Here is a 24,436-nt window from a genome sequence, read left to right on the forward strand (position 1 = left end):
AATTAAAACTGTTAAAAATTCAAGACAATATTCTAAACTGTAAACTACTCTAAGCTTTGTTATCATGGTGACAAAAATGACACTTGTGACTGACTGCCTCCTTTAGGTCCCAGATTACCCTGCTATCTTTTGTGTCTTTTCCTTCTTTTCTGTCTCTTCCATCTTTCAACCTTCATTCCTCCCTCACTCTCCTCTCCCCGACTTTCTAACAGAAACAGTCATTGGTGGTGACAAGCTGATCTGGCAATCAGGGGATCTTAATTTGCCCTTTTTGCATGAAATCCCCCCCCCTTTCCCTCTCCTGTTCTCCCCTTTTCCCGCCCTCCTCCCTCTCACCCTCGTCTTTCTATTTACTGACAAGGAATATTCTAAGCAGGAGGAGTCGTCATGTAGTATTTCTACATTCTTCCCTCTTTGAATATTCCTTGTCGTTCAAACTCCTTCCCCTCGTGTGTTGAGGTGTGGTGAGGGGGTTGTTCAGTCGTTCTGTCCTGAGTTCTGAGTCTTCTTCATTCAGAGGAAGTTGTTGGAGATCTGACGTTGGTGGTCAAACAAGTCCTCCGCCTCGGCGCTGTACGCATCACCTGATGAAAGCAAACGAAGAGGCAGTGGAGGAAAGAAAGCGTTAGGCTATTGGTTCAGTTGATCTGACAGCGGCAAGGAGGGAAAAGTGGAGAGATGTAGAAATGGAGGGGGATTTAGGTTTGTGATGGAGGAGTCTTCATACAGTACCTGCGTGGCAGCCGAACATGAAAACTCGTGCTCCGTCGTACTTGCACCGGCAGCGCATCACATTGTTCTGGAAATCGGACTCAGCCATGTCTAAGGACGGGTTAACCTCCACCTGTGAGGGGAGAGAGACAAGAGATAAGATGTTTACTGATGGACAGTGGGGGAACAGCTGTATTATAGAGAGAAGCTGTGTATCGCAGCTGTGTAAAGTGCCTCCCTCATTCTGGCACAAATTATAAGAAACTTAGATGACAAAGAGTGTCTGTTAACTATGTATGGGAACAAGTGAGAGAGTATCATTTCACTTCAGACAGTTGGGAGGCAGCTGACTTGCCATGGGAAAGACTGAGAAGCCACAGGATTACAGTTTTCTTTTTTTTCCTTTCCTATATGGCTCATAATGTATAAACTGGGGGTTCTCGAAATGCATGGCATCACTTTCTAATCTTATCTCGCTCCAGGAGAGAAGGGGCCAGAGATGACGATGACAGTTTTGGTTGGGATTTAAGTTACAGCCTGTCATTAGGACGTAGCCATGGTTGGTTGCCATGGTTTGTTGTTTTCCACCCTGTCTGTCTGCCATATATAAAAAAAGCACACAAATGAATTTTCCTGATACACACATCAAACAGATAACCTGACCACATATTCAATAAAGCCACTCTTTTTTCATTTTATACATATGAATTCTGTGGTTCCAGTTATATTTATAGAGAAAGATTTAACTTGTTAAAATATTCAGAATTATGATTTTTTTAATTAAGTTTTCTGCCCAATTTGTGTCAGGAGCTTCATATATATTTAAGATTGCATGTTTAGAGAGGCCAATGATTTCAGCACGTATTTTACAGTGCCGGTGTAAAACACCATATTAACTTGGTGGCAGCTGATGCCTTTTAAAAGTTTTAGCAATAATGCGAAACAAAGGGCCCGCAGCCTATTTTACAGTACAATGAAAGGTTGTCACTGTCATATAAAAGGCTGTGAGGTTGTGCTGCTGATTTTTAAATGACGGAGCAATCAGGAGCAATCAAGCTGAGGTGGATGTGACTCACAGGTTTAAATGCATGGTCCTAAAAATGGCTGCTACCCTGCGTTTCTTGGTAAAGAGTCAAAGAAACACCCAGTTGCATGAAAGACAAGCAAGCATCTGCACACTCCCTCAATCTCTCACTTCTAACACAAATTTATGACCAACTTAACTACTGTTGCACCACAATCACAACCACAAAGTGGTGCTGGGCCATTGTAGTCATGGCAACATTGGATCTCCGGTTTATGACATGTATGTGATTATATCTCTCAAGGCATGACTCAGCATGTGCACCCATCCAGTATAGATGGACCACTCATGCATGTAGTTTACACACACACACACACACACACACACACACGCACACACAACACACACACGCACACACAACACACACACACACACACACACACACACACACACACACCAAAATGAAACATCTTGATTTTGTGTAAATACTCAGAATGTAATGAGGAGTGGTAAACATCATCACTTTACTGTCACTAAACTGTCAGAATAAAAAATAGAACAAACGACAGGGAGGGGACTGGGGCAGCAGAGTCTGTCGCCACAGCAGATGTGATGTCAAGAAAAAAACATTCAAATGAAGCAGAATAGAGATCAGATGTAAAGATGAGAAACAGCCGTAACTCTCTCGCTCTATACAACTGTAAAATGCTGACAGAGCTTTGGCATTGCCAATAACCCCGTACTTTCTGAAATGGTGGACTAATAATAGGTCTACTTTCTCTATAAGTGCAGGCTAAATTTGCTATTCTTAAATGCGCACACACCCTTAAACTACATACATACACCTGAACGCCTGGAAACCCAGCCAAGAACCATTTAGCTGAAATTACAGTCTCTATCACAGCTTTTATCTCATGTGTGTCTCAAAATGTTGAAATGCTCTTTTTTTTCTGGCCTTTTCTCCTTATAGCTTTTGTGCTCAATTTAAGGGGCAGTCTAAGCTACTGAAATTATGGATGCTATTTCACCATGATGTGTTGAATTATTTTCTTTACTGCCTTTTTGTTAACTGGATTGTAACAGAATCACAACTTAACTTTATAGACATCTTAATGAACATATAACAGGACTAACTTTAGAACTGACTTTGGGAGATTTTTTTAATGAGAATTCTGTAATAAATGATGCCTCCTGACCTGGAAAATGTATTCACCAGGGCGTACGTCCGTGACGTCAACCCACTGGCAGTCAATGTCATGGCGGTAAGTATCCCAGCAGCCCACTGAGATACCCTGCTGACCCATGTTATAGCAGGCATACCGCTTCTGGAGACCTGGGAGACGAAACAGATGGAAACATATGGGAGAGGTACAATGGGAAGAATATGATGTGTAAACTGTAACAGGCAAACAGGCATTCAAGAACTGGTCTTTTTTGGTGAGTTTATAATGAGTATGAAGGATCTTGAGGAAGACACAATAAGAAGCTGTCTAGCCAAGTCAATTGAGGCTTGGCCCTTGATTCTGAAGTCTGCTGGGGTTTATGCTTTTATGTACTTTTGATTTTTTTTATTTTGTGGTTTTGCTTATGCATATTGTTGTGTGTTATTTTTGAAGTCTGTCATGATGCGCTTTCTTTGCCAGGTCTCTTCCAAAGAAGACGCGTCTTACCTTCGGGACAGTAGGTGTCCTCCAGACAGAAGCTGGCTTTGTGACCTTCAGCCACCTTAGTTCCATTGAGCGTCAGGAGGTCGTAGTGGGTGAACACCTCAATACTGTGGTAGTGCCTGAGAAAAGGGCAGATAGGAGTGGAAGATGAGTTGTGGAGGGGCAAAGAAGGAGTGGGATAAGGGGAAGGTAAGACAAAAAAAAAAGACAAAAAGTCATCAAAGATACCGGTAGAAATCCCAGCGGTGGAAAGAGTACTAGAATGTGCCACTCAAGCAGAAGTATTGGTATTGCTACTTTGCTGATCGTTTGCTTAAGCAAAAGTAAAATAAAAAAAATCTACTTAAAGCAATATTCCACTTAGTTTTAGGGGCCACCAAGATCGGATGCAGCTGGATGAGTTTGTAGCGTTTGGATTTGTACTTCCTATTCATTTGAATGAGGCCACGAAAATAGCCTGAAAACTTACATTTAACACGTTTGTCAACAGATTCAACAACAGATCCTGCTACTGTGATCTTCAACTGAGGTTTTGTCATATTTTTTAGAACATAATTTCACCAAATAGCATTTTTATTGATAGACAAGAACATAGCAGAGGGATACATGCCTCCGCTATGTTCTTGTGTCAACGTAGTAGCGGGATCTGTTGCTGAATTTGTTCACAAACGTGTTAAATGTAAGTTTTCAGGCTATTTCCGTGGCCTCATTCAAATTAATAGGAAGTAAAAATAAAATCCTACAAAATCCTCCCAGCTGCATCCAATCTTGGTGATTAGTTTTTAGTATGGTTTTCATGGCAGTCAACTGCCAAATAACCCCCATGTTAAAACTAAGTGGAATATTGCTTTAAGTAAAAGTAAAAAGTTTTTCCCATGCGATTCTAAAAGGACGAGAGGACAAAGTAGATTATTTTTCTTTATTTGGAAATTACCAAATAAAATGCACAAACAAAGTAAAGCCAGATAACTCTTCTCACTGTGAATGGCTCCACAATTGGCCAGTTTACGTTGGTCTAGTTTCTGATGCTTATGGAGAACCTACAAAATGTGTCTCTAATGGATGTGATTTAAAATGTACTGAAGTTTAGTATAAAAATGTACTTAACTAAAAGTAAAATTACTGACTTTTTTTTGAAAAATACTCAAAAAAGTAAAACTACACAAAAAAGCTACTCAGTTGCAGTAACGAGAGTAAATGTAATTAGTCACTTCCACCCTTGTTGTTCTCATAAGCTACTCTGCTCTTGTTTATCTTGAAGGACCTCCCCGAAAAAGAGCTATGGACTCACAGAAAAGGAAAGCCCAACATTTATTTGAAATATGGCAGCCATAATTCATGTTACGATATTGTGAAGGTGTTAGATAGACAACGCCAGCAATAGTAAAAAAACACACCAGCAGACAGTCAGCTATCAGTTTGTTGCTGCTCTTTCTGTCATTACGGAACCGTTCCCAGCAGAGCAGAGCAGAGTCTCCTGAAACCGAAAGTTAAACCATGCATTTGTTGGTTGAGGAGGTAGTGATTGGGCTGCGGCAGAGACACTGAGCTGTGCTTCTCGTTTTGGGACACAGAACCACAACCGCTGAGATAAGAAGCCAGGCTGGGCTGAGCTCAGTCATGGCTCTGACTGTAACAACTGGGTGACCAGTGAGAAGGCGGTTTATTGTAAACATCATTTTAGTGGATAAAAGATAGTGCTTTTTGTGTGAAATAACAGACTTTTATATGTCATTTGTTTAGTTATTTATGGTACAGATCTCGGATATACCGCTGCATTATCCCCGTGCTTCTCATCCACTCGCCAAACCTTATATTCTATCTTCTACTGTAAACACTTATTACTTTTACCCCTGGTGACAAGCATCTTCCTGACGTTCTCTCTCCAACTTTGATTCCTCTTCTTCTCATATGGCCTATGTTGCCTCTAAGCCAGTTATGTCCAGGCCTGTGCCATGGACGAGTAGTTTTTAATCCAACCAAACATTGCAGCGGCTGATTTCACCAAATAGTTCCTCACTCCCTCTCTGGTTGAAGGTGTGAAATCAGCTGCTGTGGTGTTTGGTTGGATTGAAAACCTGGAGAAATTCTGGAGCCTCTCAGTCCCAGCCTCTTTAATCTCCGACTCTCCCCCCCCGATGTCTTACCTGTGACACTGGTGCCATGTCCAGCTTTCTCTGGTGGCCCTGGGTCTGAAGTCGGCGCGGCCCATGTTCATGATGCGGGAGGAGAAGCGCAGCAGGCGGCGGTGTCCGTAGGGCCAGTTCATCCTGGCAGCGGAGGAGGACAGGCAGTTCTCCTCGTTGGCGCAGGTCAGCAGGTGGAGGGGCCGGTCCTCCAGGTAGGCCGTCTCTTGGACAAGCTGGGCGTCCAACACGAGGTCAGGAGCCGCTGTAGGGGGTCAAGGGTCAGTGTTAACATGACAAACCGCTGTACAGTAAATACAAATGTGTCCGTGTGTGTACTGATGTCGGGCTCACTCTCTACACAGGTGACTCCGGCGGCCCTGCCCTCTCCTCCTCTGGGACAGTAGATGTTTGCGTTGCGGCGACACTGCTGGATGGACATCTCAGTGCCGATGCAGTGAGTTCCGCTGAGAACCAACTGAGCGGCATCTGCAGAACCAGGCCAGTACCAGGTCTCCTGCACAGAGAGACAAGGAGAAAACACACACACACACACACACACAGACCCTTGAGAGCTGATTTGTGAAGTTGTGCACAGAAGCGTCTGGAAGAATTACTGGAGGAGGAAGTAAAAACTGTGAGAGTTGAAGGCAAATAGCAGCTAGCGCTATAACCATTAAACACCATTTTTTTTATAGGAACTATCAGTACACATTATCACATTTTCCACTCTGTTTTTTTTTTACAATTTTAAAACTGCCTGTTAAATGTTCCCAACAACCCCCCCCAAAACACACTCACACTGGCCTTTCCAAGCACAGGTCTATTTTGAGCTTGTTTGCTCTCTGAATTTCTCCCTCTCCCGATCTCTCTTCACCTCACTTTCCCTCTTTTATTTTTGTTGCGCTGGAAGTGGACGTTTGAGAAGCCTGTAATTACCTCAGGCCTTGGTAATAACACAGCAGAGACACACAAACAGCAGCAGAACGGAGAGAGCGAGAGCGAGAGAGAGAGAGAGAGAGAGAGAGAGAGAGAGAGAGAGAGAGAAAGAGAGAGAGAGAGAGAGGCAGAGTAAAAAAAGAATGAAATATACAAGGAGAACAAAAAAACAAAAGCTGAGAGAAATAACCGAGAGGTAGAAAGGAGAGTACTGTGAGAATGAGGTCGGAAAATTGCAAGAGACTTTGCAGAGACAAAATTTCTCTGTTCTATTCTATTCTATTCTATTCTATTCTGTTCTGTTCTGTTCTGTTCTGTTCTGTTCTGTTCTGTTCTGTTCTGTTCTGCTCTGTTCTATTCTAATATTTCCTCACCTGGTGAGCTCTGGAAGCAAAGCCGAAGCCCAGCTGCCGACAGACCACCATGGCCTCGTTGATGCCCCAGTTCTCGCTGCAGACGGAGCCCCAGCGCTTGACGCCCCCGACCTCCATCAGCACCTCCACCCGGCCCTCCGCCTTCTCCCTGCCTCCTGCCAGGCGCACCTGAAAGTGGAGGAAGTGGAGTGAGAGTGTCCCTGTGTGTCTGTGTATTCATCATCCCCTTGAATCTTTGCACCTTTTGTTGCAATCAAGATTAATTCATTTTCGCAAGTGTATGCAAATAGAAGCGAGTGGTTATCATGAGAAACAGTGCCATATTTGGGTGTGTGTGTGTCTGTCTCTGTGAATATGTGTATAGATGTGTGTGTGAGCGTCTCTCACCGTGGCCTGCAGGCCGGTGTTAGGGACGTTGCAGCGAACTGCTACATCCTGGGTGTGTTTGACTGTGTACAGCGGCACCTCTCTGTAGTGACAGTCCATGATAGACCTCTCCCTGCCTGTACACTGCACACTGTTGATGTGGATGGGACCAGTACCTACAGGGAGGGCAGAGAGCGAGGGATGATTCACATGTGTCTTAACAAATATAGGCCACACGCAAAAAGACATGCTGACACGCACATGCACACACGCACACATATACGTTTCTAAAACCTGATGGCTATTCAAACTGGGCCACTGGCAGCCGCAGATCACCGCAGAGAGAGATTAAAAGACCAGACATGATCAGAGCCTCTGATGTGGCTCCGAAACAGAACTTAGCCAGAGAGCTCTCTGTCCAAATTACACTGTATACTGCACATTGCACATCAGGGTCATGTTTTATACACTAAAATAGATACCAAACTGCCAAAATGGAGGAAAATCTTTGAACGCGTCTGTGTTTGCGTAGGTGTGTGAGGCCCAGGCTGAGACCCTATAATTTGGGCTCAAATAGCTAATGATGTCATCAAGTGGAGCTGGAAGGACATGTCACTACAGTTGGTGGCTCTAGCTGCCCATCTTTTCTGACTGCGCCCCAACCATCAGCCCTCTCATGGTCACCGCAATGCATAGATCCATCTGATTCTAATATATGTTCTGTGGCCACAACATCAGTAAAACTTACTTGAGACTTGTCTTGAGGTATGGAAAGCCAGAATGCTCCATCCTGACATTTAATCGTGTTCTTTATTTAGACATAACAGCACCACAGCACCTTCTTTAATAGAGTCCTAAAAGTAGCACTCAAGTAGTTTATATAAACTACTTCATAAAGAAAAGTAGAGAGAAGGAAGTGCAACCACCGTTACAGGATATGCTATGTGCTCACTGGGGCAGAAAGATAATGGGAGGAAATGGATGTGATTATAGAGTTACTGCAGAGGTACAGCAAGAAAAAAATGAGGATAATTGAGTGTGTGAAAGTAGGGTCTATTTCCTACAAATAATCTATTATTATTAGACAACTTAGTGGCTATGCCCATGCCCACAACTTGTGCCAAAATTATCACAATCTTTCTGAATGTTTGGGCCGGCCAAATATGCACCCTGCTGATTGCTTGACATCCTGGTTTCAAAGCCGGTTTCAAACGTTTCACATACAACCGGTTTATTTTGACAACAACACACGCTGTTGTTTTGGCCGCTGGAACCTACTAACATAGTTTACACTCTTATAATTGGTCATGGGTGGACTTCCACAACAATCAGCTTCTCAGCAAGAAGTAGAAGCCAGGCTGTAAACATTTTCACTGAGTTTATTTGTCCGCACGGGCCGGTTCTTGGAGTACTGTGTAACTCTGTTTAGGAACAGACATTTAGTCTGAGAAACTGTGTTTAGTCTAAGAGGATCACTGACTAAACCGATCTCATGCTCAGGGTGCATGGTGAACTTGGGAACTGATTCAAAGTCGCTACCATTCAACACTCAACTGATTATAGATCAGTGGCCAGTCAGTTGTCATTACACTCCTCTCTTACCACGGATCTTATTTCATGAATGAAGTTATCCAATCACTTAGGACAAGGAGACCGGTAAAGGCCAATGACAGTTTTGTTTAAACACACAAACTTCTGCAACCCTGAGTTGATCCCTGGTCAACTGGTCATGGGGAGGAAAGTTGAATGAGATTTTGAAGAGCACCAGAGAGATTGAGAGTGCAATGTGCGTGTGTGCATGTGTGTGTGTGTGTGTGTGATGTCCCATCTCACCCTGCCCCAGCTGAGCCTTGTTGAGGGCCTCTTTGGCTGTCCCGAAGCCCAGCTCCCTGCAGACGACGCTGGCTGCGGTGAGGTCCCACAGGTGGTCAGACACCGAGCCCCACTTGCCCTCCCTCAGCACCTCCACACGGCCCTCTCCCAGCCGCGGGCCGGCCTTCAGGCGCACGACCGGCTGGAGGGGAGAGGAGACAGTTGGGATCACAGAGGAGGGATGAGGAGAAAAGGGTGCGTTATGGGGGGGTGGAAAATTGGTAATTTAAAGTCACAATGAAACCGCATTTTGAGAGTATCTTCCTTAATGTGACGTATTTCCCCTTGAAACAGGATATTGGGGAAGGACATAACGCCCGGAGGGATCATTCAAAATTGTAAACCAATGGGATATCAGTTAGGGAGAGAAATGCAGTTTGATTTGATGGGAAAGGTGGAGCAGTGGGATAATTCAAAAATCTGTGATGGTTTTATTGGTTGGAATTTTTATGTACGCCTCCTGGTACACGATGAAGTCACCACTAAAGATTTTCCATTTTCCAGGAAGTAAAAGTAATGAGATATTGATGGAAAAATACAATACAATATTTATTTTGAGGGCACTTTCTATATTTTTTAATTCCAACGCCACACTCACCTGCACGGCGGGGGGAGCAGGCGGTCTGCCGGAGCGTGTGAACTGGGATCCAGGGACACAGCGGACCACAGCGTGCATGCCACCCCGACACGGGACATTGCTCCTGGGGAGGGACAGCTGAGACTGGCACTGGGACAGAGAGACCTCCACACCCTGACACTGCACCTTCTCCACCCAGTAACCCTTCTTACTGGACTGTGTCCTAAGCCTGGATGGGGTTTGAAGTGGAGGGCAAAAAGAAAGAAGAGAGACGGGTGAGCAATCATGAACGTGATTACAGCCATAGTTACGAAGATGACGACGGCGATCATCATCATCACTGATACAGAAGATACAGAGTTGAACATGATGTTCCAAAGATCAGATGCTGATTTTACCTGGAAGATGGATCGGCTAGTTTGGAGTCCCACAGTTTCCTGAAAGACACAGAAAGAATATCACAGTCCAGACTTTCATTGTGAAATTGTAAAACTGTGAGGCTCCAGCCCCTAACCTTTATCTACTTTTGGCTCTACATGATAAACAACCAGGTATCCTACACTCCCTCACTCTCTCATTTACATGTCCCCACATCTTTATCCATCTCTCAATCTTCATTTGCTCCTGTGTTCTTCTCCTGCTCAATCTCATATTTCCTTATTCATCCTCTTTCTTTTTACCTTTTTACCTACACTCCCTACTCTTCCAATTCTATCCCTCAAAGCTGAAAGCTGTAAATATGAAGGAGACACAACGGTCTGGAAAGGGCGTGTGGTGGTTTTGTGGTTAAACACAACCCTCATGTGAAAGAGGAAGACTGAGAGAGAGAGAGAGAGAGAGACAGAGAGAGAGAGACAGACAGACAGACAGAGAGAGAGCCTAAGGCAGTAAGGCTTCACATAATTCCCTCTCTCTTTCTTTCCTTTCAAACCGGCACCAGCTTGCCATGTCTTTTTTAGATCCACCATTCATGGGTATTTCTGTTTTAATGTTTGTCTATATGTCTACAGTACGTCTGGTTTGGGACGTACATATGGAAAAATACTATAAATACGCATAAGGTACCATACATTAATCCATGCTAACAGCCTTATTGAGGTCTGCCAACTTCCACATGGTTTTCAAAACTGTGTCCAGTTTCTTGGCTATTACCTTAAACTAGAGTCAAATCGTAAAAGTAAACACTGTGTATATACAAAATGAGGCTCCCTGCACCGAGAGGGTTGTATGTGCACGTGCATACACACACACACACACACACACACGCACACACACACACACACACATCCCACAAATGGATGAATTAAGACCTAAAACAGTGGAGGAAAAAATGGGAGAATTCAATAAAAAGCATGATTCACAAACCAGGCAGAGTCTGGGAAGTATCCCTCTGTGACACACGCATGCACATAGACAAACACGCGCGCACTTACACACATACACACATACACACACTTGAGCTGACCACTTGCATCACCCGGCATAACCACAGACAGGTGCAGGGTGACTGACGCCCTTCATGAATGTGACCAAACTAAATGAGTCACAACTCCAAGTATAGGCAGGAGGAGAGTTTACTGTACAACCAAATGCATGTTGCATTAAATATTTGGCAAACTAAAGTTGGAGATGTGTCCTCTCCAGGAGAACCCCGGTCTCCCAGTATTCCACTGTTAAGTTATTATGCTCATTCCCAACATCGGCTGATGCTGGGAATGGGCCGATGGGGCTGACAAGGCCTATGAGGAAAACCACACTAGGAACCCCAAGCCAGTGCGACTAGGGAACATTTGTAGCAGAAACCACATACAACGGAACAACAGGCTAGAAAGTAAAGGGGGAATATCTCAGATCATTCTGCCTTGAGACATTTTGTCAGCTAAAGGAAAATTCGACCCTTACACTGTTAGATATCAGCAGTTTTTTTGTTATTTTGTGATGTTATAATTTGCTTTTTTGGTCTACCCACGTTCCTTCAACCTGCCTCGGCTACTTTTTATGGTCTGTTGTCAGTGGAGAAATGGATACTTTTACTTCTTCTGCACTGAATTTCTCCCTGTATGATTGTTGGAGCTAAATGTTGGGTCTAGACAGAAGCCCTTGCTCTTTGATTTTGAGGGACTGACACCAAAACCTGACATTTAGCTACCTCTGATGTTTTAGATAGCTGAAACGTTTTCTGCTATCCAATTCCATTGTAGCTGCGCTGTAAATATTGAATGGGCTCTGAAATGAGAAAAAGTTACATCACCAATAGCTGCTTTTTGTAAGAGTATCCAAATGTTTTAGGGTGGATTATTCCTTTAAGTTATTGAAGACTGTTGGGGTTATGGATACGATGACATATGACTGGCAATGTGTGTGTGAGTTGTGCATGCTTGTGTGTGAATAAGTGTGTGTCTGTGTGTGTGTGTGTGTGTGTGTGTGTGTGTGTGTGTGTGCGCATCAGCCTATCTATGTGTGTGTGTCTATATGCTTGTGCGGCAATTTAAAATGTTTCATAACTCTGTGGTAAATTAAAATGAGAGAGACAGACTATAAGAGGGTGTTAGTTCACGGGATAGGGAGCGGGTGGGTGGGTGGGGGGGGCACAGGGGAGGGAGTGCTACCCATATAATTGCCTGAATTGCTTGGCAGTGTCTACAGTGCGGTCGAGCAGTAGCATGTTGGTTCACACACACCAGACATGGAAATATGCACGTACATATCAACTTTCCCTGCCTTCCCTCTGTAAAAAGAAGGCTCTTTAAAACCCCAGCCTTGTCACCCGGCATTATGACTGGATACTGGGAAACAAGGAGCGAGTGATGTAAGATTGCAGTTTCAGTGAACTGGGCAACTTTTATGAGCTCCACATAACTTCTTGGGAAGAGGAAAAGCATGTTCTCATGGGTTTCAGAGCTTAACACACATTCACGTTGCCCCCTCTGAGAGATGATAGCAACGCGTGATTAGGATTCGCTTTGGGCTGTGGGGTAACAGAGCAAAAGTGGATGGGGAAACAGGTTGAAGCCTCCTCACTCATCTGTGTGGTTTCAAGGAAGGGAACTGAACCACAGCATCATGCCTCAGGCACAACAAGCAGCTTCTGACCGCACCACTGCTGTATCCTTTTAACCTGGAGAAGACTTACGGCCCTCTCTTGCTTCTCAGGATCTTTGGTTTGAGGCCAGCTTTTTTATGCAACTCACTGTGACCACACAGTACCATAAGCCGCACTGGAGACTAGAGGAGTGACTGACAGGAAAGGAGAGATAACCTGTTATTATGTGAATGCAAAGCTGCCTGCCTGGAACAATGTGCTCACTCAGGAGACAGTAGGTTCACAACAGTCTCCAGCCACTTCCATGATTCTCCATAGAAAGAGAATTCACAGTATTATAATAATGTACTTTCCATGGAATGTGGCTTTTAGCATAATTGCCACAAAGGCATAAAAGGCATAAAAGAGGCCTTTTAAAAAAAACAAAGCAATAACTGAGGAGGGGAGAAGCGAGGAGCAGGGGGTGAAAGTCAATTATATGAACTGGAGAAGTTACCGTCAGCCTCAAAGGCAGCGTGGATGTGATGAAACAAGGGAGCTGGAAAATGGCTTTAGCACTTGTCCTTTTCTAAGTAGAGTGAAGTGGGGGAGTATTTAAACATCTGTTAAAGTGCGCAGAGCAACTTAACAGGCAGAGACAAAGGCAGTCACACCACATGGCCAGAGAATGAAGTGCTGACACAGCAAAGAGTGTGCAGCAGGTTCAGTCAAGGGAATATTCTAGATTAGACGATCTCTCCCGGCTCTTCCCAGACGCAGACCATAATTATAGTTGTTCCAATGGACACAACCACCGAGGAAGACCAGGCACAGATGACTGCCAGTATGCTGGGTAGGACCAGGAGACGTGACTGTTATCATGTGGATCCATAAAAAAAAAAAAAATCTGGTCATGGCTGTTTACTGTTGTCACTAGTGTGTAAAATACGTCACGCTTTCAACCTCAGAAAACATTTTTAAAAAAGCAGTCAAAAATACGCTAAAACACAAATATCTGCCTCAAAATACTTCATCGCATACAGCACCAGATGCCAACATCAGGTTTATGCTGCTTGTTCCTTTCTTCTGACAAAAAAACATAACTTTCCTTTCCCCCCAGCTGTTTACTGTGGGACAGAAATGGCTGCTCCATTCATCTCCTATGTGGTTAGGTGGAGGTTGACAAAAAACACAAACAACATTCTCTGGCATCGTCCGGTCTTTAAACAAGCTGCTGCTGGGGGACTTGGCATGGGAATACAATGTTCCTCTGGACACCTCTCATGTATTTATTAGTGTTGTCCACATTAGCCCAAAGTCCACTTGGAATGGATTTAGAAAGCAATTACAAATTTTGTGAGAAATACTGGTGGGAAAACAACACTGTAATACTAAAACAAACCAGACGCAGCAATGGTCAATTAATAGCAACTGAACTGAAGTCTCTCAACATTCATAACTTCTCCACAGCGCCTCCGACTTGACCATAGAAATCACCCACTCAAGTGAGTTGAATTGTGAAGTTTAGCTCTTCTCATAAAGTCATTAAACAGTTTACAGCGTCACTGCATCTGAACTATACAACTCTGAAGAAACCTTGAGAGATGCGAGACTCAGAGAGAGAGAGAGAGAGAGAGAGAGAGAGAGAGAGAGAGAGAGAGAGAGAGAGAGAGAGAGACAGAGACAGAGAGAGACCTACTCAGTGGCAGTGGCATGGTGAACAGGGCAGCTAAGGAGAAGCAGCTTCACCCTGCTGCTGCCTAGGCAGAGCAGAGCAGGACACAAGGTGTAATTATTGGAGACATGGAGAGACAGATGGCACAGGGCAGAGCAGTGGTCAGTACAGTCGTCCTGTTAGCCAAGCCATAAAAAGACCTCTGTGGGCAGACAGACAGACACACAGAGGGCTGTGTGTGCGTGTGCACATGCGCGTGTGTGTTTGTGTGTTTATCTGTGTGTGTGTGTGTGTATGTGTGTAGGATCTTGAGGGTAGTTTATGTAAAGTCTCATAAGATGCTGTGTGCTGAGGGTGGAGGGAGGGATGTATTAGCGTGTGTGTGTGTGTGTGTGTCTGTGTGTGTGTGTGTGTGTGTGTGTGTGTGTGTGTGTGTGTGTGTGATGTGTGTGGTTGTGGTGTTGGGGTTTTGATGGTGCATGTGTTAGGGCTTTGAAGGGGTTTGTGGAGGTGCTTTAGAGGTTATTTATGGCCAAAGTTAGACGGACGGAGTTGGATTCATCCAGACATTAACAGGATAACAGCCTGACATTACTAGAGCAAATGAAAAGGGGCACAACCACCATGAAAACATGTTAATCCTTGAAAAAGAATGAACAGTCAAGTGGAAGAAAAGTTAGTATATAGGAAATTTGAGAAAGGTCACCTGGATGCCTGCTTGTCAAATATCTAAATGACTGGAATAGAGCCATCAACCATCAATACAAAGTGTAGTAGAGGCATAGACAGAGATACACAGTAAGAGGCAGAGACCAAACTGCCTGCTTGGTGAATCAAAGGTCAAGGAAGCTGACTCTTCCTTGTCTACCACTCTGCATCAGGAAGTGCTGTTGCATACAGTTTTCACTGGGAGTTTCATAATTATATGAGATTAGAAGACATGTAAGGGAGGTTTCATGTAAAGACACACAGCTTGATGATGATAATCTTGTAGTCTGGGTCTGACATTAATAACATACTCTTTAGGCCTATTTTAAAAGTTTGTGACGAGGCCCACTGAGCCAATGGGGCAGACAGGCTTGGCGGGCGGCCTGGCTTTGGCTATTGCCACAGTGGACCGGGGAGTCGTGCCATGTGCGGCCGTACTAATGACAGCCGCTGTGGTTAACCTCTACTACAGGGGGGATGGAACGGCAATCCAGGCATAGGTCCGCCTAAGCCGTGAAGGGATGTGCAACTCCACCACACTTTTCCATCCCTTTCAGACACATGCATGCACACAGACACTCACACTCTCACACACAAACACTCTTGGTCTCTCTCCCTCCCTCTCTCTCTCTCTCTCTCTCTCTCTCTCGCTCTCTGCCTTATCCACTCTCACATGCTCACCTGTAAGCGTTTTGGTCAAATGGCTCTGCAGCAGGGAATCCTAACATGCCACAGACGACGCGGCTGCTGCTGAGGTCCCATCCCTGGCTACACACATGACGCCACCTCCCAGCATGCTTCACTTCCAGCACGCCCTCTGTCACCAGACTGCCGTGGTTGCTGGACAGTACAGACCGTAGACGTACCTCCTCCAAGCGAACCCTGTCTGAGCCCTGTCCAGAGGACATACAACCATCTTCAGATTGCAAATAATACACTAAGGGTATTATATATATACACTAAGGATATGTATTCACCCTGGAGCCACTGCTAAAGCTAACTTCCTTTTTTATCTTAAATAAAGGGTTTTAAACATTTGCTCTGCCATAGGGATGGAAATGGATTTCTGTTATACTTTTTGATGGCTTGACTCCAAACTCAACCCGCATCAACAGAGGTTTTGTCAAGCAGTCTAAGATAGGATTATTCTTGATATACATTACGTCATCTTTATTGAAACAACAATTTGTCACTTTGTTTAACCAAATAACACGATAAGATGAAATGGTATGTCTCTAATCATTACGCCCTCTAATCATCCACAGTACATAGGCACCAGGAAGGAAACTAACAGAAAACAGGGTGTGTGTTTAATGTGTCAGGGTGAGTATCATGATGATTACAAAATGGTAAAGAAAATGTAAACTCAGCAAGATTACAAGAGAGGAAGCCTAGCACAAGCGTGATAAATGTCTTGCTATTTCCTTCGTGCAGAGCTCTTGGTCTGAATTAGTGGGATGTTTGAAGAGTTGGGACGATTCAGCAACTGCTGGTTGGGTCCTAAACTTCAGGCCCTGCTGGTGAATATGGATTGGATCCGGAGGAGGCCTGGTTTTAGGCTTGTCTGTAATTATGTATGCCCACTTGCCTGTAGCTTCGCCATTGACGTATGGGAGTCTGCATAAAGCTAGACTGGACTACTGCAATAGTGGATACAGGACGTTGTGTGTGTGTGTGTGTGTGTGTGTGTGTGTGTGTGTGTGTGTGTGTGTGTGTGTGTGTGGATACAAGATTAATAAAGCCTTTCTTACCTGGGTATAGTGTGCATCAGTCTCCAGTCCCATGTCTGGGAAATTAGGCTCTGCTTCTACATGGTTCCCACTGGGCTGCTGATGCCTCTGAGACTGGGACTGAGACTGAGACTGGGACTGGGAACGTGTCTGGGACTGGGACTGTGGTGGGGACTGCCTGTTCACCTGCCCCTCAGCCTCCCGTCTCACTGCTTGTGGACTGTTCCTCCCTGTGTCCTGCCTCTGCCTATAGGCTGCACTGTTAGCCAGGCGGGAGGGCAGCTCGTGCCCCTGTGGCACAGCTGGGCTGACCTGCTGGCCCGTCCTTGAACCGCCAAGATTCCGTCGCAAGATTGGGATCTCATGGCCGGAGCGCTGTGGTGAACTGTTTCCCCGACGGGAAGTAGATGGGCTGCGGTGGAGGGCAATCTCATGGCCAACCCTAGATGAAGAGGAGATGTGGGCTGCTGGGGGGGGCACAGACTCTGGTTGTGGAGCTGCGGGTGGCGGGTTTATCCCTCGTGATTGGGATGGCTGTTGCCCGGAGGATGAGGGGGCCTGCTCTAAGGAGACCGGGGGGAAGCCAGATCTCCTCGCTGGGCTGCAAATGACCCCCAGGTCCTCAGCATGGGTACAGTCATTGATTCCCCAGCCATTGGAGCGACAGTCTGCCAGGGAGGCTTCTGTGCCCTTGCAATGCACATTGTCCAACCAGATCAGACCTGAAAGTAAGAAAGTGTGGAATCATTGAAATAGCAACTTTATCAGTTAGTAAGTCAGATAGTTGTTCAATGTAAATTGTCAATGCAATGATGTACAGCACTCAATACAACAGAAGAAGAGGAAGAAGAATTTAAAAACAACCAAGAAGCCAATTCTAAATAAAATGGGCATGGCTGGACATACCTTGTCCCTCGCCAAACTTGGCACTGTGTGCCCAGGTTAAGCTGCGTTGGAAGCCCAGCTGACGACACACCACATTGGCCAGGTTAATATCCACCTCATCATCACACACTGTGCCCCATGCTCCGTTGTAGAACACCTCCACACGGCCCTCATTTGCGCTGCGGCGGCCTATTCCTGCTAGACGCACAAGCACCTCCTGGGCAGACAGTGGAGGGGGGGAGAGAAGGAGCAGGAGGAGAAGCGTGGACAGGGAGCTCACGCACAGTAGGTGACCCAACATCCTGGAAAAAAAGGAGATTGGAGAGTAAGTAGGCCCTAATGGGCATGGAAGGGGATGGCAATGGAGGAGGTCACAAATTTGGTAAAGACGAAAAGAGAAAATGGAAAGGAGAAGGTGAAGCAAGAACAAAGAGAAAGAAGGTGAATGTATGAGAAGAGGTATAGAGACATAAAAGCCACAGAGTATGAAGGTGCTAATGCATTATCCTCATCCAGACACCATAGACATTATAATCTAGCTCACTGGAGTTTATCACAAAGAGCTGTCTAATATTTGACAAATAGTTAATGCTGTTCTGTAAAATAGCACAAAAAGGATCTTAAATGAATGTGATATACCTTTCCTACCCCTGTATAGATGTGCTTTCGACATTTTGTCAAGTGTTCTGCTTCATAATACTGTGAATAAATGTGCACACACTACCACAAAATCCAAAAATCATGCGACGCCATGGAACACACATTCCAACCCCTGTCAAGACATATAATTAGAAACTGCTCTTCTAACCCTAATGGGACATTCCACAGCAAAATGAAAGATTGATAGATGTTTTTATTGTTTATACTAATCAGAGTGCCATAGAGGACAGTCAGAAACTTGAAAATAGCTGAGAATGTAACCCTCAGTCTGAACCAGTCGGGGGAAAGGGAGTACTGTAATAACCAAAGCTAAAAGTAGCCATCCAACCCACGGAAACTTTGGCTATCCGCAAACCCTCAAGCATAGCTATATGTATTTAGCCAACAGACACATAGACAAATAAACACCACCATAAAAATGTTTCTCACACATAAATAAGGCATCGCGTCTGCTTCTGTGAGAGACATTTTGGGTAATGAGCAATGATTAATTCATCTTTGCCTGGTCTGTCCCTTCAAGCTGTTTCCTCTGTAGGAGAGGAAGAGACTGAAGAGATAAGGAGCAAACTGAGGGAGGGGAGGTCTGCAGGATGAGAGAATCACCTTATAGTAAATTCATCCACACAGGGTTCAATGGTGGGTCAAATCTTGCTCTATATGGATAACATACGTACAAAAAACAGTGCCAAACAAAAATGTGTATATGAAAACAGCAGAAAAATGTAGTGAGGAATGAAGTAATTAAAGCGGACTAGAGAAGAGATGAGTGGTGGATATGAGTTTAGGCACCTACAGTGATGAAATCCTGTGAGAAAAAAGAGAGTGAAGTAAAAAGGGACAAAGGATGAGACAAAGAAAGGGTCCAGGGAAGAGAAGAGGAAAAAGTTGAAGTTGAACTCACCTCTCTGTTGATCTCAGCCGAGAGTCAATACCTCCCCTTCACTGGGAGAAAAGAAGGGAGAGAGTACTAGAGGAAAAGAAGGCAGTGAGACTTGGTCCTGCTGTCTCCCTATTCTCCTCTCTTCCCTCCCTCTTTCTTTCTCTGTCACTCCCTCAGATCTGCCAATTTCTCCATCCCTCCCATTTCCTTTCATGTAAAGCTTTTTTTTTTTTTTTTTTCATTTGGTAGCTTTTGTCCTTTTCATCACCTATCACCCATCAAAGAAAATCTGGAGAAGGAAAACAGACCACAGAAATCAATTAAAAAAAATAATGCTGAAGAAAAAACAGTGCAAGACAAAATGAATGAAGCAGTTATTTGGTTCAAGTGCCCCAGCAGTCAAATTAGAAAACCAATAATAGTCATTGTGTTGTTTGGTTAATAAGTATTTTAGCAGAATATTGACCTGTTAACACTTGCTCTCTCTAAATTATGCTGTTACCTCTGGAGCAGGTAGGCCAACTCCTAAACTAACCTCACTCTGCTGGTCACATGGTCCGGCTACTTGGGACACGTGAGTTCAACTTACACAAGACCATGATTTTATAAAGACGGTCTCTGCCCTTTTTCTCTCCTCAATCCTCATACACGTACACACACACACACACACACACACACACACACACACACACACACACACACACATGCACACAAACTTGACTCAATGAACATCTGTGTACTTGAACTTGTTGTATATTGATTTCCCAAACTCTTACCCTACAACCTAAATCTAAATCTAATGTAACCTTTAACCTAAAAATAACCCTTTCCCTTCTGATGCCTGAGAGGGGTGCGTTTGTATCCCACACAATGGTAAAATCATACGCTCACGCATGCACGCACACACACACACACACACACACACACACACACACACACACACACACACAGCACTGGCATACCCACAATTAGTGGTGTCATGAAATAAAGAGTCTGTGCTCTCCAGTAAGATTGGAGCTGCCTGTATGAAATCTCTCTCCTTGCATGAAGTGAAGTTTCATAACATCCACAGTCGTGGCACCAACACACTTGGAAGGAAGATCCTTCGAGGAACAGAGATGGGTGGAGGCTTGCACTTAAATTATGAAGTGCACATAATCATAAAGATGGTGCTATGATGTTTTCGCCCTTTACAGGCTAAATCTAGAACTAACAAAAAACTGTAAGAGCAACCAGCTGCTGCTTTTCATTATGTGGAGCTGTGTATTTATTTATTGCTTGATTCACCTTTATCTTCTCTGATATTGAGTGTTTTTCTGTAAAATTGAATGGAGCTCGGCAGACAGAAACAGACAAAGACATGATTTCTAAAAGGATACTAACTTTATGCCTGTGTGGTGGAAAAACAGCTTGAAAATGAGATGTCAGGACAGGAGATGTTGAGGTTCAACAGCTCACTCTAGTGGAGTAAATGATTACTGTAGTTGGCCAAATACACAAATATCTTTTCTTGTTCTATTAATAGCATCTCATTATGGAAATGACCTACCTCTACTTATTAATATATAAAGTAAGTATCTGTACCAGTATATCATTTCAATATCATTTCACATATTGATTTATGTGTTGCATAAATCAATGCATAATATTACTGTATAGTTGTGGATAACATATCTAGTAATGCCCTGTTTTGTAGAACATTAATAATTTTCATAATCACTTCTAGAAAGATTTGTACCTGACAACATCAAGAATGAGCAATATGCCCTACAAGGTTTTGTGATAGTCAAACCAACAAACTTGTTACCTACATTGACATCTATATTATGACCATACAAGGCTTTTCCTGCAGTTGTGGGCTTCATCCTGACATCCTGCTCTACCCCTTTACTCTACTGCACAAACCTCTGGCTCCAAAAATACAACATGTTGGTGCCCAGAAATCCCACTTCCTAGGGTTAAAACAGGCTAGTATAAAGTCAGTGATTGACATCACGGTGACTTTATCCATTATTTTCTATAGTCTACGGTGTCTGCTCCTTGTATCATGTTAACAGGGTAGGCCTACGGAACTCAGTTTTCATTAGACACAGACAGGATATAAAGACATATATACATTTCTTGTCTTTTTGCTTTCCCCTCTTGACAGTGAGGCTATAGAGCAGCGACTTGGATCTGGGACTCAGTGTCTCAAGGAAACTTCAGCAGAGCAGATGCATCAGTTATGGGGGCTGGAGTTTGTAGGTTGTAGACTTACAAATAATTCTTACAAATTCTTAGAAATATCAACCTTGGGATCCCTGGCCTTCATAAAGAAATAAATGTAGTAAACAGTCACCAAAAGACCATCATTGCAATGATTCAACTCACCACAGACATCATTTCCTGAGACAGAGCATGTCAATAAAGATAAGCAGAAAAACTTCAGATGTTATCATTGTGTGCTGCATCAGTGAGGTATACCAGAAACCTGTGGAGGCAAAATTGTGCTAGCTAGATAAATGCAATATATGTGATAAATTGGCTTAAACCCTAATAATATAAATATTATAGCATAGGGGACACAGAGATCTAGGATACATTATACCTGCAGGCCTCTGAATTTATGGGGAGCGGGGAAAAAATACAAAACTGTGGGTCCTTATGGCTTTAAGTTGCTAATTAAAAGCTGAAAACACTAATCATTTTTTAGAATGTAACAAAACTGATGCCTAAAAATGCTGTTGATCCTTTTGTCAATATAGAATAAGAGCCACTTAGTGTATGAGGATGTCATCACACTTGGGACAAATAAGAGTAATTGCATCATCCACAAAAAGGGTTGTGCAACGATTTCTACCATAGTGCTTAAAGTCATAGTGTCCATACAGAGTAAAGGTCTACGCAATGAACACAATTCACTTTCATTATATAAGCTGGATGTGGTGCATGTAGAGAACATTATTCCTTATTTAGTGTACACTGCAATCAGGAATGTCTTGGTATTGTCTCAGAAAGTGATCAGTGCATGGGGAAACAACTGTATTTTGGCCAGAGTAAGACAGTCCAAAAATAAGTAAGTTTAGTTAGTTAAGTTGGTCTTTTTTGCTGTTTGCTCACCTATGTGGATTTCACAACAAAAGAAAAGTATAGATCAAAAGGATTAACTGTCAGCTTGGTTGGGCTTCATGTTTAACTACACTAGAAGAGTGACAACAATAAACATTACATTAGCTCACAGTCCCTTGTTACAGACTTTTACACCCATATTATTTGACATAGGTCAGTCTACACTATGTAGCATTACATTTTGACACTAATGAAATACAATGATGCTTGGTGTGCTTCTGCTTCTTTCAATGTGATGTTTATGATTCCTCAGAAGAAGCTCAAATTTAGATCTCTTCTTCAGCCTATTTTCCTTTCCTAGACACATACTGTATGAGGTCCGCATGAAATATCATTTCACATATTGATTTATGTGTTAATGCATAATATTACTGTATAGTTTTGGGTAACATATCTAGTAATGCCCTGTTTTGTAGAACATTAATAATTTACATAATCACTTCTAGAAAAATTTGTACCTGACAACATCAAGATAGACCTTTAGGAATGAGCAATATGCCCTACAAGGTTTTGTGATAATCAAACCAACAAACTTGTTATCTACATTGACATCTATATTATGACCATACAAGGCTTTTCCTGCAGTTGTGGGCTTCATCCTGACATCCTGCTCTACCCCTTTACTCTACTGCACAAACCTCTGGCTCCAAAAATACAACATGTTGGTGCCCAGAAATCCCACTTCCTAGGGTTAAAACAGGCTAGTATAAAGTCAGTGATTGACATCACGGTGACTTTATCCATTATTTTCTATAGTCTACGGTGTCTGCTCCCTGTATCATGTTAACAGGGTAGGCCTACGGAACTCAGTTTTCATTAGACACAGACAGGATATAAAGACATATATACATTTCTTGTCTTTTTGCTTTCCCCTCTTGACAGTGAGGCTATAGAGCAGCGACTTGGATCTGGGACTCAGTGTCTCAAGGAAACTTCAGCAGAGCAGATGCATCAGTTATGGGGGCTGGAGTTTGTAGGTTGTAGACTTACAAATAATTCTTACAAATTCTTAGAAATATCAACCTTGGGATCCCTGGCCTTCATAAAGAAATAAATGTAGTAAACAGTCACCAAAAGACCATCATTGCAATGATTCAACTCACCACAGACATCATTTCCTGAGACAGAGCATGTCAATAAAGATAAGCAGAAAAACTTCAGATGTTATCATTGTGTGCTGCATCAGTGAGGTATACCAGAAACCTGTGGAGGCAAAATTGTGCTAGCTAGATAAATGCAATATATGTGATAAATTGGCTTAAACCCTAATAATATAAATATTATAGCATAGGGGACACAGAGATCTAGGATACATTATACCTGCAGGCCTCTGAATTTATGGGGAGCGGGGAAAAAATACAAAACTGTGGGTCCTTATGGCTTTAAGTTGCTAATTAAAAGCTGAAAACACTAATCATTTTTTAGAATGTAACAAAACTGATGCCTAAAAATGCTGTTGATCCTTTTGTCAATATAGAATAAGAGCCACTTAGTGTATGAGGATGTCATCACACTTGGGACAAATAAGAGTAATTGCATCATCCACAAAAAGGGTTGTGCAACGATTTCTACCATAGTGCTTAAAGTCATAGTGTCCATACAGAGTAAAGGTCTACGCAATGAACACAATTCACTTTCATTATATAAGCTGGATGTGGTGCATGTAGAGAACATTATTCCTTATTTAGTGTACACTGCAATCAGGAATGTCTTGGTATTGTCTCAGAAAGTGATCAGTGCATGGGGAAACAACTGTATTTTGGCCAGAGTAAGACAGTCCAAAAATAAGTAAGTTTAGTTAGTTAAGTTGGTCTTTTTTGCTGTTTGCTCACCTATGTGGATTTCACAACAAAAGAAAAGTATAGATCAAAAGGATTAACTGTCAGCTTGGTTGGGCTTCATGTTTAACTACACTAGAAGAGTGACAACAATAAACATTACATTAGCTCACAGTCCCTTGTTACAGACTTTTACACCCATATTATTTGACATAGGTCAGTCTACACTATGTAGCATTACATTTTGACACTAATGAAATACAATGATGCTTGGTGTGCTTCTGCTTCTTTCAATGTGATGTTTATGATTCCTCAGAAGAAGCTCAAATTTAGA

At 43.3% G+C, this 24,436-nt stretch overlaps 1 protein-coding gene across 1 annotated transcript; it reads right to left on the bottom strand.

Annotated features, from left to right (window-relative positions):
* Positions 1-316: 316 nt before the first annotated feature.
* Positions 317-19,349, bottom strand: LOC139654148 (lysyl oxidase homolog 4-like). The gene is made up of 15 exons (XM_071531199.1): positions 19,238-19,349; positions 17,698-17,978; positions 16,813-17,513; positions 15,743-15,954; positions 10,055-10,093; positions 9,678-9,885; positions 9,041-9,221; positions 7,229-7,383; positions 6,842-7,009; positions 5,883-6,045; positions 5,550-5,793; positions 3,406-3,521; positions 2,932-3,068; positions 733-844; positions 317-584 (listed from the first exon to the last, which is right to left on the bottom strand). Exons 2-15 carry the CDS (start codon positions 17,975-17,977, stop codon positions 514-516), a joined length of 2,787 nt encoding a protein of 928 aa, XP_071387300.1. The 5' UTR covers position 17,978; positions 19,238-19,349; the 3' UTR covers positions 317-513.
* Between the last annotated feature and the right edge of the window lie 5,087 nt (positions 19,350-24,436).

This window comes from Centroberyx affinis, unplaced genomic scaffold (genome assembly GCF_046629955.1).
Source record: "Centroberyx affinis isolate AG114_WGS23_722 - 3 ecotype Tasmania unplaced genomic scaffold, CSIRO-AGI_Caff_v1 ptg000141l_1, whole genome shotgun sequence".
NCBI classification, from domain to species: Eukaryota; Metazoa; Chordata; class Actinopteri; order Beryciformes; family Berycidae; genus Centroberyx; species Centroberyx affinis.